The sequence below is a fragment of the Vipera berus genome, assembly GCF_964194415.1.
Source record: "Vipera berus genome assembly, chromosome: 2".
Lineage (NCBI taxonomy): Eukaryota > Metazoa > Chordata > Lepidosauria > Squamata > Viperidae > Vipera > Vipera berus.
Genome location: NC_138203.1, coordinates 100,461,373 through 100,479,153, shown reverse-complemented (window position 1 = coordinate 100,479,153; position 17,781 = coordinate 100,461,373). Strand labels below are relative to the sequence as shown.

Genomic DNA, 17,781 nt, shown 5'->3' with positions numbered 1-17,781 from the left:
TTTATATGCTTCTAAAATTTGGGGGCCAAAAGATTTCTTATCTTTACTGAAGACTTTGGTTTTATTTACAAAAAAGAAATAAAATTGGAAAAAGGATTTTAAAATTTTGGATTTAAAAAATCTTAAACGACAATGGTGACATCTTGTGGCCAAGTTTGATATTGCAACTTGTTATTGTCTAAAGGAGACTTGACTTGAAGCCCAGACTATAGATAAGACTTTTTCAACCTTGACAAATATCAGCTGTGAGAAGCTCAGCTGTGTTCTATGTTGTTGTTGTTAGCTGCGAAGTCGTGTCCGACCCATTGCGACCCTATGGACAACATTCCTCCAGGCCTTCCTGTCCTCTACCATCTTCTGGAGTCCATTTAAGCTCACGCCTACTGCTTCAGTGACTCCATCCAGCCACCTCATTCTCCGTCGTCCCCTTCTTCTCTTGCCCTCAACCTTTCCCAGCATTAGGCTCTTCTCCAGTGAGTCCTTCCTTCTCATTAGGTGGCCAAAGTATTTGAGTTTTAGCTTCAGGATCTGGCCTTCTAAAGAGCAGTCAGGGTTGATCTCCTCTAGGACTGACCGGTTTGATCGCCTTGCAGTCCAAGGGACTCGCAGGAGTCTTCTCCAGCACCATAGTTCAAAGGCCTCAATTCTGTGGCAATCAGCCTTTCTTATGGTCCAACTTTCACTGCCATACATTGCAACTGGGAAGACCATAGCCTTGACTATACGCACTTTTGTTGACAGGGTGATGTCTCTGCTTTTTAGTGTGCTGTCTACATTTGCCATGGCTTTCCTCCCGAGGAGCAAGAGTCTTTTAATTTCTTGGCTACAGTCCCCATCTGCAGTGATCTTGGAGCCCAGGAAAATAAAATCTGTCACTACCTCCATTTCTTCCCCATCTATTTGCCAGGAATTGAGAGGGCCGGATGCCATGATCTTGGTTTTCTTAATGTGTTCTATACCCAGTTATAAAACTATTTTCATTCTCTAACTTTAAAACTCTCAATTTAACACACCATTAAGAGAATATGGATGAAGACCAGGAACAGATTCTTTTTATATTGAAAGTAATGCATGAAACCATTCTTTTAGCTTGTGATGAAATAAGATGCTACAGAAAAGAACAAGATGTCAGCCTAGATACATGAACCCAGATTTTAACTACAATTAAAGAATCAACTACGCAGAACATAACAGAAGAAGTGGAACAATTAAATACTATGATAGAGGATTCAACTAACCAACAAATACAGTCAATGGAAAATCCAGAAAAGGGGCTGACAACACTGAAAATGGAAAAGACTTTCTATATAAATCAGAAGAAACTTGAGGCGCAAGAAGAAGAACAGACTTAAGGGAAGACAAACATATCAGGACAACTATGGGGATCTGGAATAATAGCCCTTCCAAAAAATGGCGACTGGATGGTCTCTTTTATTTCAAATAATATATATAACAACAGAAGGAGATCTATTTGATGACTTAAAAGCATTGACATGGAAGGCGAGCTGGCAAAGGAAGAAAGCCAGAATAAGGCTGAAGAAATTTGGGTTTTTGATTTACAAGAGAGGATTTTATATTACTAATTAAAATAGAATATACTCAAATAGACAAGATGTGTATTTTGAATACTAGATTTTGTTATGAACTGAGATAAAGAAAATTTTGGTCATTTAAAACTTGGAAGTATAAATATTAAAAGTTAAATTTGAATATTGATGGGAAATTAAAAATTGGGGAAAACAAATTGGATATTGTCTATAAAGATAGAATGTAAAAGTAATTAAGATATGTATAAGCTAAAAATTTCTTGATAAATGCAATAAACATGTTTTTACTTATTTGATATAATAAGAACTCTATTAGCTTAAATATGAGACAGTAGATATTAAGGGAAAAAGAGGAAATATTTGATGTTGAAATAGGGGAAATTTTGGTCATTAAATTTAAGACATTTGGAAATTAGGTGAAAATAAGGATGTTATATTGTATTATTAACTAGATGTAAGATGGTGGGAAATAGAATATATTCAAATAGATAAGATGTGTATCTTGAATATTAGACTTTGCTATGAATTGTGATAAAGGAAACTTTGGTTACCTAAAACTTGGAAATTGTAAATATCAAATGTTAAATTTAAATATTGATGGGAAACTAAAAATTGGGAAAAACTAATTACAGGACATTGATTGTCTATAAAGATTGAATGTTAAAGTAACTAGGATATGTATAAGCTAAAAAATTATTGGTAAATGTAACAATGCTATCTTTACTTAACAAGAACTGTAATAGTTTCAATCTGAGACAGTAGATATTAAGGGAAAAAGGGAGGAATTATTTGATGTGATAGCTTGAGATTTGTACTAAAGATTTTTGTTTGTTATTGAACTATCGATTAACCCAGCCACCACGTTGCTTTTTAAATACTTAAATGTAAAATTAGAAAATTAATAAAATATTACAAAAAAATACTTCCAAGAAAAATGTCTACATGGGTTATCAAAAAACAGTTCTTAGAGATTCTCCTGGGAGATTTCTACTGGGCCAAGAAACAGGCAGAGATGCAGTGTTATACAGGTAGACAAAAATGCTAGCTTATGTTCTAATCCAGTGATGGCGAACCTTTTAGAGATTGAGTGCCCAAACTGCAACCCAGAACCCTCTTATTTATCACCGGGTGCTGGGTGGGCGTGGCCCACTGGGTGGGCATGGTTGTAGTGGTCATGGCAAATTGGGTAGGTGTGACCAAGGTGGGTGTGGTCACCTCAGTGTTGCTGGTGGGGAGGGACGCTTGTGGGGGGTGGGCAGGGATGGAGGAAATCCAGGGGGTCTCTGGCAGGTGGGATGGTAGGCAGGAGGCTCGTCCTGCGGGGTGCGGAGAGGTAGGGCGGGGGTGCCATTGCCATGGGGCAAGACAAGGGCCAGGGTGGCTGCTGCCTGACACCATTGGCCCCTGCACACAGAGGACAGTGAGCGCATGGGGGCCAACGGTGCCCGTCAGCAGCCACAGCCTGCTGGCCCCTTGACTGGCGCGCATTCTGGGGCTCCACAGCCCACCACCAGCAGTTCAAAGAAACAGCCTCTGAGCTGGATAGCCAGCCAACAGCTGAGGAGGCGATGCAGTGGGTCGTGCCCAGGAAAAGGAGAGCATGCAAGGCCAGGAGGGACGGGATGGAGGGGGAGGGAAACCAGCCGTGCCGGGATGCATCCGGCCACATGGGAACTTGGCGAGTTAGCGGGCGGCTGCTTGAAGAGGGACAGTTGCCATCTCCGGGGCATGGCGAGCGTGCCCACAGAGAGGGCTCTGAGTGCCACCTCTGGCATGTGTGCCATAGGTTCGCCACCACTGTTCTAATCCAACATGCCTGACAATGATTTATAAAAAATACGTTAACTGACTTCTGTCTTCCGCTCATAAACAAGAGGACAGCTACAAGGCCAAGGGATTTTACATATTTTGATATTTACAGTTGAAAAAGGGTTTTCAGTATAAGAGTTTGCCTTCTTGCTGTAGGTACTTTGCTATTGTAACAATCACATATTAAATATCGAGATAGCTAAGTTACTTCAGTGTCTCACCACTCTTGTCATATATTGCCTCCAGATGAGAAGAAGAAAAAATCCTGTCTAAATTGCATATCATCATTATCACACTCTGTTCATGTATTCACCAACTCTGGAAAACAATCAAAACTAACTTCAGAGAACCTTTATGTTTGCAATATAATAATGTATTAGAATAAAAACTGCAATCAATCTACAGAGTAGCAGTTTAAAAAAGATAAAACTGTCAACTGCAATGAAGTTGCAGTTCATTTCAGAATTTTTTGAAAACTACTTACAATGAAATTTCTAACATGCATTATGCAATACTGCCGGACTTGGAAGGATGAGTGAATGAAATTAAATGTACACCTCCAATCTTGCCTATCTACAGAATGTTTCTAAGGGCATGGAGATACTACTTTTACACTGTTGATTTTTCATGCTGAAGCAATGGATTTTACAATAATGTTTGCCCTCAGTATGTTGAGGGAATAGTAGAAAAATTGCAACATCTGACTTTAAAAGGTGAAAAGAATGGCTGCTACTTAAATGGAAAAGAAAAAAAAATCACAATAACTAATATTCTCTTTGGGTATTTATTTACCCTGAGTAAAATTCATATCACTGCACTACCATTTCAAAAAATTCAAAGATTCACTATCATTTCCAAAGATCGTAATTTCTATAAGATTTGTGGGGAAATGCCAGTATTTGGCTTCTGCTTTAAACAAGAGGAGAAAAACATGGTTTATCTACTAAACACACAGTTGGGATATAACCATTTCAATCGTCCTATGTGGGCAGAATATGAATGCATGCTTAGGCTTATGTACTTTGCCTATGCTTCTCCAAAGTGCTATGCCTTCTCCAAACTAGAATGCCTCTAGTTTTTTTATGAAATCAAAGTAAAATAATTGCCTATATACGTGTAAATACATATAGCATTCACTTCTGTATATAGTGAGCAGAACAGTGATGACAACACTCAAGAGTTATGATATGTGTGGAAAGAGACAGGTAGCAATTTCCAAGCTTAAGTGCTTGAATGACATCTTAGAAGATAGTGGAGGTAAGTATGAAGCTGTTTGGGTAGGCTTCTGCTTTGGCTCATAAATTAATTTGGGATTGGTTCAAAAGTGATGGGACATCAAACATGGTAACATAAACCATGTGGATTGAATTTTAGACCTGGCACTCCATTCTGTGATGTTCCATGAGAAGACAGCCAGCATTCTAAGAGTATTTGGATCAATCACAATTTCCAGCAGGTGGCATTGGGAATATTACCCTCCACTTCGCATGAAGGAATGCTCTTTTGTTATTGTTAGAGCCAGTTTAGAGATAATAGATTGAGTACTAGGGTGAACAATCTGGGATGCAGCATGAGGTCCATAACCGAGGTCCTGACTGTGAATCTTTCTAAACAGCGAGATAGTTGCTTCTCTCCTGCATTACTAGGTGCACGGACCTATTATGGTGCACTGGTTAAAGTTATTAATTTATGCTCAGGAAATCTATTTTTTTTATTATGATAGATCATCCTGGCAAAAACTGGAATAATATGGGTCCTCAAATTAGATTATTTTGATGGTGGATTTTAACTGACCATTTTTTACACTCAAGCAATACAACTGGTCAGTTGGACCTTCTGAATTACCCAAGAATGCGTTTTCTGAGCAGTCAAGCCCCTTTTTTCAGTCTGCTAAGGTATTTAAATCAAATAACCATTTCCAACTTCTAAAGAGCATGAACATTATTAGCACATTTAAATGCCTTCCCAACAGCTGTGCTTGAAGGAAAATTTTATAAATTTTTTATGACTAAGGCTGTACCCTTGGGAAAGACCATTGAATTCGCAGCATATGACCTATCATACTGCACCTTCTATAAGGATTCAAGGTACCACTTCATAACTTGTTATTGGGTGAAGTACCCAGACAATCCTGAATTTTTATGTACAGTTGCCACTATCAGACCTGCATGATTCCTTGAATATGACAAGAATTTTTATACAGTTTGTAAAACCTGACATGCCTCAATCACCAGGACAATCTACTAATAATTTTATTTGAAATAAAAAAATATTTAATTTTGTTAATTTGCAGAATTGTGGTCAGTGATTACTAAAGAATGAAGGCACCATACTATATTTTATGATTTTTATTTTTATAATAAGACTATCAAGGTTTTTAAAAACTGAATTTATATATTCCTGAATTTGGATTCAAGATCCAGACCTCTTATCTAGTCTATTCCTAACTGGTAGATTCCAAATGTGTTAGTGCTCCCAGAATTACCAGTCACCATGGATTTCCTATAATAATCTTGAATAACATAGCTTTTACATTAGGTATTTTTTTTTGGTACAAATAAAGCTTCTTTTGACCTAGAGACAATTAGTCCAATATTCAGTTTCCAGCCTCAACTGGTTGAATAGTTGTAAAGATATAGAGATCTGAGAGCTATATTTTAGTTCAACTGGAAAAAACAAGACTGCGGAAAAGTGAACATCATAGACCACGGGTCTTCAAACTTGGCCCTTCTATGACTTGTGGATTTCAACTCCCAGAATTCCTCAGCAAGGCCAGGTTTGAAGACCCCTGCCATAAAGAAAAAATCCCATTGCAGTAGGATCATCTCGAACTGGCTCTTCTGTCCAAAAAGCCTCAATTCTTTCCTGCTTATAGACAGAAAGGCTCAGCAATTGCTTGGACAGATAAAAATGTTTGCTCATGAGACAAAGTAGTAGCAAAAGCTTTATCTGCATGTAATAGGTAAAGGTAAAGGTTCCCCTGCACTTGCGTGCTAGTTGTTTCCAACTTTAGGGACCGGTGCTCATCTCCGTTTCAAAGCTGAAGAGCCAACGCTTGCCGAGGATGCCTCCATGGTCATGTGGCCAGCATGACTAGACGCCAAAGGCGCATGGAACGCTGTTACCTTCCCACCGTAGTGGTCCCTATTTTTCTACTTGCATTTTTACATGCTTTCGAACTGCTAGGTTGGCAGAAGCTGGGACGAGTAACAGGCGCTCACTCTGTTACGCAGCACTTGGGATTCGACCCGCCAAACTGCCGACCTTCTGATCGACAAGCTCAACGTCCTAACCCACTGAGCCACCGCATGTAATAGATGGCATTATTTATGGATCCAATACATTTGGCTGCCTAGCTTGACTTCCCGTATTATTTTAAACATTTTCTGGCAAGCATTATTATAAACTTATTCTGTTTCTGCTAAAGCAATGTCTGTTTTCTGTATAAACTTATTCTGTTTCTACTAAAGTGGTGTCTGTTTTCTATCCAAGAATCTTATAAAATAAATATTCCTTCTATCAAGCAAATATAAATGAAGCAAACCCATATAATGTTTTCATTCTAGACATTCTGCAGGCAATATGATTAGGATATATGATTAAATCAGGTATGCTGAATTTAAACATAAATCCAGGTTCGTACTACCAACTGAAGCAACTGAGTACAAAGACATTTAAGGTGTTTAATATGAAACTGGCTTTAAGAAAAATTAAGAAGTCTCCAGTAATACATCCAATTGTAATTACAGATTGCAAAGCAATAAAGACATATTGTTGACTTTAGCTTTGTAAGCGTTGAATTAGAATAAGTTTTACCTAATTCATGAAAAAAGGAGCACCACATGTTGCATTTTGTTCTCCCTATTAAGCAATAAACCAACAATTTCATATGATGTTTGATTTGAATAATTCAAAGCTATACCCAAATTGAGGCAAGTTTCTGTCACAGAAATACATCACTATTTCCCTACATGTTCCAATAATCCAAGATCATTTGAGGCAGGCTATTCCTGTTCAGTTATAAGGTGCAAATTATTCTACTTTGGACATGTTATACAAAGACTTAGTTCCTGGGAAAATTCTAATGCTGGGAAAGATGGAAGGAAAGAGGTGAAGAGGACAACCACCAGCAGCAAGGTGGATAGATTTACAGTGGCGATCATTTTCATCATAAAGTAAAGGTAAAGTTTCCCCCGCACATGCGTGCTAGTCGTTTCCGACTCTAGGGGCCGGTGCTCATCTCCGTTTGAAAGCCGAAGAGCCAGCGCTTGTCCGAGGACGTCTCCGTGATCATGTGGCCAGCATGACTAGATGCCAAAGGCACACAGAACGCTGTTACCTTCCCACCGTAGTGGTCCCTATTTTTCTACTTGCATTTTTACGTGCTTTCGAACTGCTAGGTTGGCAGAAGCTGGGACGAGTAACAGGGGCTCACTCTGTTACGCGGCACTCGGGATTCGACCCGCCAAACTGCCGACCTTCTGATCAACAAGCTCAGCGTCCTAACCCACTCTTATCTATCTGGATGCTAGAAGTCAAAAATAACTCAATGGCACATAATCAGTCAACCAATCAATTGAACCAACCAACCAATCAATTCCTGCTAAATTCATATCTTAAGATACACGATTATCTTTAATAAATGAAAATTGTTTTCAGTTTCATAAACATTTCTATGTTGTTCGTGTGTCTTAGTTCTTAACTATATTATTTTATGATAATTTACGATACCTACATGACTGATTAAAACTCCCACTTTTCTGCTTAAAGTGCCATGCATTTATTTCCCTAATTTTTGTATCTTACAGTACAGTCATATTCCAGAATAGTATATTATAATTCATAACATTACACCGCTGTTCTCTAGAGGTTTCTGAACTTTAAAGTTGTGATGGTTTTTATATTTTTATTTTTATAAGACTAATTTTTCTGGAGTAAAACCAGAATTATTTGAGCAAAATTTATTTTTTCTTCTCTATGACAGTCAGTCTAGAAAGTAACTGGTGGTTATTCTGTTTCAGATGCTTAAACATTGGTACTCTTGCTTTGCAATTTTGATGTTTAACCTTGCCCTGACAGCAGATTGTTCAGCATATAAGAAATATATTTGGTACTTTTATAGTAATATCCTGAGAAGTAATGGTGAGGTACTGTATAATTTAAAATATTGAAAGACATTGAAGTGTGGTGGGTTAACACACACAAGACAACGCCAGGCAGTGAATTCAGCTCTTTATTTGTAGAGAAGAACCAGCAACAGAATGGGCTGCCTGTGCCCTTTATATACTCTGGCTGCTGAGCTGACAACCAATCACTTTAACCAGACTTTCCCGCCGAAAGCTGAGCCACGCCTTGCGGCAGTTATGTACAGCCTCTTCTAGCTGTCATCTGTTAAGCTATTGCTTCATACAATACACACTCCAATACACAGCAGACATGAAATATATAAAGTAATAAGTCTGGCTAGAAATAGTTTAATTAGTAAAATGATGCTCAGTGCTTTTCAATTTTAAATAATAGAACAGGCCTAGTCAAGCAGCAGAATGGAGCAACCTATTTCACACTGCTCGAAACAGGAAGGGAGGAAGAATAGAAATGAGGAAGGAATTTAAATGAACAAGACTGTTTAATGTTAGTAGTGATGACAGTTAGGATGTCATTTTCACGTAAAAAGTTTTGGGCCTCCATTGATAATAAAATAATGTCAAATTCTTGTCAGTCTTCCAAATAGCCATGCTGAAAGAAAGAAGGCTTAATTATAAGCAACTGAATATAGTGGTGCTTAAAAGTTTGTGAACCCTTTTTAATTTTCAGTATTTCTGCATCAATGCAACTTAAAACATGATCTGTCCCATATTTTGATAAATAGAACCCAATTAAACAAACAAGTCAAAAATATTATACTTGTTCATTGATTTATTTAGGAAAATAATCCAAACATACATACTATATGTGTGGCAAAAATATGTGAACCTCGAGGATTATCAGTTCATTTAAAGGAGAAATTAGAGTCAGGTGCTTTAATAAAATGGATGATGATCAGATGTGATCATCTGCTTTATTTAAATAACAGCATTCGAAGTATTCACTATCAAAGAATTATTTACATAACACAGGTCTGTGGAAGTGTCTCATGGCCCAAACAAAGAAGATTTTTGAAGGCCTTTGAAAAACATTTGACGCTCACCTAGAAAAGATTACAAAACTATTTACAAGCAGTTTAGACTCCACCAAGCCACTGTAAGGCAAATTGTGTACAAATGGAGTCAATTCAGCTCCAAATTACTCTCCTCAGAAGTGGTCATCCAACTAAGAACAAGAACAAGGCATGCAATACCCTGGGTGGTATCTAAGAATCCTAAGGTAATATCTAAGAAACAAAAGGCCATGCTTGCATTGGCCAATGTCAATGTTCATGACACTACCATCAGAACACTGAACAACGTTATGCATGGCAGGGATGCAAAGAAGAAGCCACTGTTCTCGAAAAAGAACATGGGGGTGGCTTTTTTGGCAGCAACTCAGCTGCGGCGTGCAGTCAGACTCGCTCGCCAGCTCCGAGTGCTTAGCTAGCAGGCAGTCTGTTAGTCTGAAGGAGCTGCCCTGGGTCCCAGGCTAGATGTTGGGAGTGAGCCCTGCCTGCTCTGTCCGCTGCCTCTGCTTGCCTTCAATGCCAGCGTAACGCTGCTTTATCTGCGTATTTCGATTCCAACTATTTTGGCTACAGCCCGGGGACCTCGGGGAGATACAAAACGGTTGGTTGGAACCTGCAAGAAGACGGAGGTCCAGAAGGTCCGCAGCCTAAAGGAGAGAGAGAGAGAGGGGGGGGGAGAGAGAGGGGGGGAGAGAGAGAGACTCTCTGTGCCTCTGTCTCTCTCTCTCTCTCTCACACACACACACAAACAAACATACTGAGTGGGGGAAGAGGATTGGCAGACCAAGGGCAGAAAGAGAGAGGGAGAGAGAGAGGGAGGGGGAGGGAGGGGAAGAGGGAGAGGGAGGGAGGGAGGGAGAGAGAGAGAAATTATGAATATATGTGGTTGTCCTTACTGGACTTTTAGTAAGAATGTTTAATGATTTTTTTTCATTTTTTTTTAATGCTGTATTTAAAGATGGTAGATAAGCTACTAAAATTGCTTTTACCTGTTGGGATGTAGGAGAAAGGTTTTTTTCCCCTCTTTCTCCTGTCCTTTTCTTTTTTTCCCCCGCAATTTTTCTTCTTTTCTATTTTTCTATTTGTAGTTTTTATAGTTTGCACCGGCTTTTTATTTCATAAATACGAAGAGGTCTCAAATAGACATTCAGTATTTTATTTGAAAGTAACCTTCGACCCAGCATTTTTTTTTTTTGGAGTTCAAAATGTTTTTGTTGCATGCAGAAATAAAAATTTGTTTTCTTTGTAGCAGTTCATTGATTTCATAAATGCAACACACTATAGGTTTTTTTATACATAGCACAAAGGTAAAAAACGATATATGCAGTGTAATCTTCATTTTAGATGTCAAAAGGGTTTTGTGGCTCCCAGTGTTTTCTTTTCTGTGGGAAATGGGTCCCAATGGCTCTTTAAGTGTTTAAGGTTGCCAACCCCTGCTCTAAGAGTACTCCCCATCTCTCAGAGATTGAAACTTTACTGAACTTCCCAGAGGGGAGAGGAAAACAACAGCCAATGCCAGAATTCTGCTGCTGTTTCACTAGATTTGAGGTCAGTTCTTCTAGTGTGTGGGAGGATATCACCTCCCTGCATGAAGGGGAGGGGATATCCCTTGGCATGCTGGGGGAATGGAGCTGAAATCCAATGTCCCTTGGCTTGAAACTTTTCCTACCAGTTTTCCTACTGACTTTTTTGCAACTTTTCCTGCCAGCCTTCCTATTGATTTTCTGGGCAAACCAGCAGAGAATCCATAATTTCAGGGCACTTGGCAAACAGTTGTAAATACAAACAGGTTGCCAAGGACCTGAACTGTCATGTTACCTAGGGAGGGAGTGGCAGGATGTTTTATGAGGGCTGGAAGTGATACTGAAATGTGCTGTAAATGGTCATTAAATGACAGGTTATAAGTTGAGGGCTATTGTAATGTTTTGACTCATTTATTTAACTGGGTTCTCTTTATCTAGTTTAAAGACTTATGTAGAGAACAAACCACATTTTAGGTCATATTGATGCAAATATTGAAAATTTAAAACAATTCACAAACTTTTAAGCACAGTGTATATATGTCCCTTTGTCCCAAATGAGAATATTCTTAAAACTTTAGGACATCTTAAAAAAATAGAAGAGAAATCTACAATATTTCACAAGGCACTCAACTTCTCCTTTGTGGCTACAGTCCTGAGCACTAAATACCTGTTTACTCTTAGTATGTACTGGATGAGCAAAACTGCTAATTAGAATCTTCAGTTAAGCAGAAAATCAGTAGAAAGCATTAGCATACAGAGAAAAAGTCACCACTGATATATACTGCTCTTTATCTTCTACAAATGCAGTTTCACACAGGTTAAAATTTCTACTCACTTGTACAGAACAATAATTTCTAACAAACAGATGTTGCCTCATTAATTGCAACCAAATTAAGCATAACATCAAAATACAACCCTCTGCCCAGAAAGCTGGTTAGGGACTCTCTTCTGTTAACAGCAACTGCCTCAACACACTTGTACCAGAAATTCAATTAACAATAAGGAATCATTCCAGAATCTCGTTATATAGTTATGAGTTACACTAGCATTGATCTCAAGTGAAAAGAAACGAAGTAGCACCTCCTCAGGGCTTATTATACACAGAAAGGCAATACCTTAGACAGCAGACACATCTACAACTCTGGTCTGCATCTCAATGATTTAGGAAGGAAGTTCATTCCTCCTGCCAATCAGGTTGTTAAGCTGTGGTAGGAGAATAAAATATGTGAAATTAAAAGGCAACGAGTGTTTTAAAATGAATTCAGATTCAATTCTGAAGGACGTAGTGAGGAAGGGCAAGTATGCTCTGGGAGGTCTGGAGGATCTGCAGTAGAAGATACGGGGGCGGGGACATTTAAGGCAATCCTATCTGCTATAATCTATTTGTGTATCAGGTGTTTTGGATACAAATATATAGATATACAGAAAATAGCAGAGAGAAAAAGGGGGAGAGATAGAGATAGAAGAGAAATTTCCTCACCAAAGAGTAGCCTCACAGCCAAAATACTGAAGGCCAAAGGCCAACGTTTTTGCAATGTGATAAAAACAATCTTAAAAACAGCTCCTGAAATTTCATCTAATGCTCATTTTTTCCCCTCCTGATATAATGGAACAAATTTTTTGCCTTACACACATTTCAAAACAACAAGTTGTGTTGAATAATCTCCCAAATGACTGTGTAGCAACCTTATTTTGCTAATCTGAATCTATATATGATTGATACTAAACTATGCCTTTTGGGTTGTCAGATTAATTAATTCACTTTCAAAAAGTAATGTATCATCAGGTAAGAGAAAATTAAAAACTCCCTCTATGGCTGTCACTCCATCAAAAATCTAGTCTTCTATGAAAATTTAAGTTTCTGTGAAGTAAAATATGGAACAGGTGTAAGATTTTGAAAATCATCATTATTTTGGCTCCAGTAAAATAAATAGTAAACAAATGTTACTGGATTTTTCTGTACCTATAAAATTCAGTCCTGCATCCACAAATCCACCCATGATAATACTGACAAATTGCCATCTATGATATCTTTCCCCCTGTTTTTGGCTTCTGAAGCTTTGACAGATCTGGTTGAAGGGATGGTTATATTATGTGCAGATGCCACATTGTGAGACCTAGCTACCATGACTGAATCTGACAAACCGTCTATCAAATAGAATAGATTGCAATTCCCCAATATCTTCTGACACCCAGCCAGTTAAAACCAAAGCTGAGATAAGAATTCAGATATGGAGCTAGGACTGTTTCCAGAAAAGGCTTTTAGTGGTCCTCTATAGGATAATGCACATTCCATTGTTTAAATTTGTGTACCGAGCCTGTAGCTATGACCCAGTCTTGACAGTTTTCCTTGTCTATTGTTCAGAAGTGTGCTGCCTCTGAACAGCAAGGCTTTCTGTTTGATTTTCTCAGATCACAGTAACATACACTCGACATCACAAAAACATTCTATTATGCTGAGTCTAAAACAGCATCAACTTATTTTAATATTTCCTGCGAGGCACAAGACAGACTTGTAATGATTTCCTTCAGAGGCTCTCACCTGCTAAAGCAGGAATGGTGACCTTATTCCATTCCCATGGCTGATCATACTCATCTGCGGGCCTATCATCATCCTGTGGCAACTTGCTCTCTCTCAGGCATTGACTCATAGCACTTTCTGAATCAGATTCCACGCCGTTGCCTTCAGGTTCGTAAGGTGTGTCATACAGCTGGATGTCTTTTTGCTGGGGCTTCACACTGTCTTGTCTCTGTAACTCTGTCAGAATGGGAAAATAATTGGATTAATTTTGTAATATGTAAGCTACCAAAGCTTTCCAAGTTTAGCTTCTCTCAAACTGAACAAAAGAAGAAACATAACAAAGTCTGTGATAACAGTTTACCAAATGGCAATATATAATTTACCAAAATGTCAGGAAAGTTAAGAATCACAGGAAATAGGTTCCTATAATTTCAGCAAGATTGTAGAGCAGAAAGGACAAGCCAAGGGCTTATATGTGACTCAAGAGAATTCTTTATGCAGGTCCTTGAACCCACCAGAATGGCTGGGCTGACATTTTCACCCTTTTTTCTCTTTCTCACTCCCTCGCATTCTCTCTCTCTCTCCTACAAGTTTCTTAAGCCTTTCAGAGGTTTAAGCTATACATTTCATCCCTTAAAACTGCTGAAATGGCCAAAAAGAATCTTGGTTTCTTATGCACATTCACAGTTTGAGGCAGCCTCCGAGCTGGTGAAGTTGCACCTATATGCTCTTCCAATGTGATAGCATATAGATGGGATGACAAACAATGCTAAAATTTCCCACTAACATAACTGGAGCCTGTGAGGGGAAGGCTGCTTCAGAAAAAGCTCACGTAATTTGCCACCCAACAAATCTAATACAGGTCATGAAGCTTGCTAGTTGTCATAATGCCATAGTTTAAGAAAAACAGAAGAACAATGGCAAGATGCTGTATCTGCATAGAGCCGGTCTAAATACACAGATATCAAAGCACCTTTAAGTTGTTTTGAATTTTAATTGTATTCAATAGATGTAAAGGGTTTCTCCGAACGTGATATCAAAAGACACCTTCCCCTTTAATAAGCTATGCTCCAAGCACTATGTTAACATGATGGTCTTTGACAGCTTTGCCTGGTATAGAATATCTAAGCAGAACTGGGGCACTTTTTATCATGAAATTTATCATGCAGTTGCTACTGTTGCTCTAAGCTTAAAATGCCGTTTGCTATGATCAAGAAATTACAATGTGTGGTAACTCAACTTACTAGGGGCCCTAACTTTCCAGATTATAACATTCCTAGGGAACAGAGTGGCTAGAGCAAATCAAATGAATATTGTGAACAAAAGGGCTCCATAGAAGCTACTCCAAATTCTCTTGAAGATTACATCACAAGGTTTGGCATTTGTGATTATTAATGTTATCTTTCAATCTCTTAATTCTGATGAAAAAGTCTGTAAAATCATGCATATTAAAGCAAGCTGAGTTTGGCAATTACAAACATTAAATAAAAAAGTAACTTGCTGGTGAAGGTAATTCTTGCATGATGATTACCAGTGCTTTTTTTGTAAAACAAAAAGGTGCCGGAACTCACACATGTCATACAACCCGCCTTGCCTACCATAAAAGGTTCCATCCAAAAAAGGTGCCGGCACTCCGTTCTGAGCGTTCTATGAGAAAAAAAAACCCTGATGATTACCATCCTATATTTACTTATCTACTGAACTTTGGCCCCATAGATAGGATGTGACTGATACTATACTTTTCCATTTTGCCTTTTCCTCCAGGAGATCACAGCATCATTCTTAGGTATATCTTATTTTATCTTAGCCTTGTTATGAGGGAGTTACATCAGCAATATGCAGCATGTCCAAGGATATCTGGAGAATTTCACTGGTGAAAGTTAAATATTCTGGAAATAGATCTTGCATATACTTGAAGAGGTGCTGTTTACAGGTGTGTCCTTATCCAGTTTTTCTACTGAATGAATCACTGATGGTAATAACTAACAGCATCCTCTAACAGTTTCCCTTTCCGGAAACATCTTGAGTCGTGCTATTCAAATACCTAGAAACTTTATACTGGAGTACTACACCTCATGAGTACTAAAATACACCATGTGGGGCTGCTAAAAAAGAATGGCAGGAAACCTCTCCTGGTGGTGTCAGATAAGTATCTTGGTAGACAGACCATCTGGTCACTGCCTACCCCGGGATTAAAAAGTGCAAGATGTTTGGTGGCGTCCCTGTCCCTGAAGTGAGGTTGATAGCCACCCATGAGGAAAGATTACTCACAATTGTGGTATTCTAGGTATGGATATTCCTGCCCCCACTCCCCCAGCAAAACATATCTTTGCAGTCAATTGCTTTAGCTGAGAAAAGGAATCCCAATACTGTTGAGATAGTTTGAAATTATGCATGGTATGGAAAACATGGACATGGAGATACTCTAACTTGGCAAAGAATTTAAGAGTGGCAGATTCAGGATTGAAAAGAGAAAGTCTTTTTTCAAAGGATCAAGTTGAGCTTCAAAATTCTACATTATGCGCCAATGCCAATTTAGACTGTTTTCAATGGGGAAAAACCCCACGGTGGCAGGAAATAAAGCTAGTAACAGATTAAATCCTTTAGCATCGGAGGCAGATTGCCTCTCAATAACATTTGGATGAAATGTGAGCTCTAATACACATCTATCTGGCTTACAAGGGTTTATGACTGGCCACTATGGGAACACAGAAAGCATAGACAAAAATTTGATCATCTTTTGTTTAGTCAGTGGGAGACTTTTTTTGTTCTTCCCATGTTCTTAACATAAAAGATTCCCAGAACAGCAGGAGAGTATGTGTGTGTTTCTATCATCATATTGTATTTCTGGGTATATACTGCTTGCTTCCTTCCTCGACTTGAATGAGAGCACTGCAGATAGAAGGAAAGTTCATGAGAGAAATAGAACTGGCTAAATTCTACTCCAAATATGTATTTGCTTCCTGACAGTTCAAACAACTAATCAGTGGAATGACTTGCCTCCAGAAGTTGTTTGTGTTCCAAAACTGGAGGTTTTGAAGAAGAGATTGGACAACCATTTGTCTGAAATTTTATAGGGTTTTCTGCTTGAGCAGGGGTTAGATTAGAAGACCTCCAAGGTCCCTTCCACCTCTGTTATTCTGTACCTATTTCTCCAGTGGTAGCAAATGACTGCCACTAAGAACTATACAGCAATGATTCTAGGCCGTATGACACACTGCAGTTTAGTGTAGTATATCTGCAAATTGGATGGATGTTTAACAGGATGGCCTAGAACACGGGTCGGCAACCCACGGCTCCGGAGCCGCATGCGGCTCTTTGAGCCGTCTCCTGCGGTTCTCAGCCGCCCGGTGCGCGCGCACCTCTTCGAACGGGCAGTGGTGCGCGCGCACCTCTCCGAATGGGCGGAGGTGCACACGCACCTCTCCAAACCTTTGGAGAGGTGCGCGCGCACCTCCGCCTGAACAGGCAGTGGCTCCGCTCATTGGGAAAGCTGCCGCGGCCCGTTTGCACAGCTGCCGCCTTCAGAGGAAAGCGGCAGCCTGCAAACGGGCTGTGGCATCTTTTCCAACAAGCGGCGCCACTGCCCGTTCCGAGAGGTTGCACCATCGCGCAACCGGTTCCATCATACATTAAAAAAATGGTAACCGCGCGCGTCCGCGCATGCGCAAGAAAAACGTTTTGCGCATGCGCAAGAAAAACGTTTTGTGCATGCGCAAAATGCTTTTTGCGCATGCACATGCGTGGACACACGCACGCGGCTCCCACTTTTTTGTGTGTGTGATGGAACCGGTTCCCAGTGGCTCTTTTCCTTTTTCAGGTTGCCGACCCCTGGCCTAGAAACTAGCAGACAATCAATTTTAAGTCTTCCTTCAGCATGAAAGCTGGCTAGATGACTGCCTCTCAGTCCAAACCACCTCAAAGGGTTAATTTTGTGGAAAATAAGACACAGGAGTATTAGAGATTTTTGCTGCCTCCAGTTATTTATTAAAAAAAGGCAGGATAAAAATGTAATAGCAATACTATGTAATATAATAATTATGTGCTACATGAATCCTGCTCATGGATAATGACTGCTATTTTACTGGTAATTAATAACCATTGATGCATAACTCTAAAGAACTGGCTATTAAAGAATCTGTATCTTCTAGGATGGGATTTAAAACAAGTCTGATTCAATCTTGAGCAGGACTCCAAAATAGAAAGTTAAGAAATGCATCTACATAT

The 17,781-nt window shown here is 39.2% G+C and overlaps 1 protein-coding gene across 1 annotated transcript in view; it reads right to left on the bottom strand.

Moving 5' to 3' along the window:
• Positions 1–17,781, bottom strand: part of SHB (SH2 domain containing adaptor protein B) — a 167,333-nt gene that overhangs the window by 49,539 nt on the left and 100,013 nt on the right. Inside the window, 1 exon segment of the mRNA XM_081317792.1 lies at positions 13,576–13,791. Within this exon segment, the coding sequence (XP_081173918.1) occupies positions 13,576–13,791 (216 nt within the window).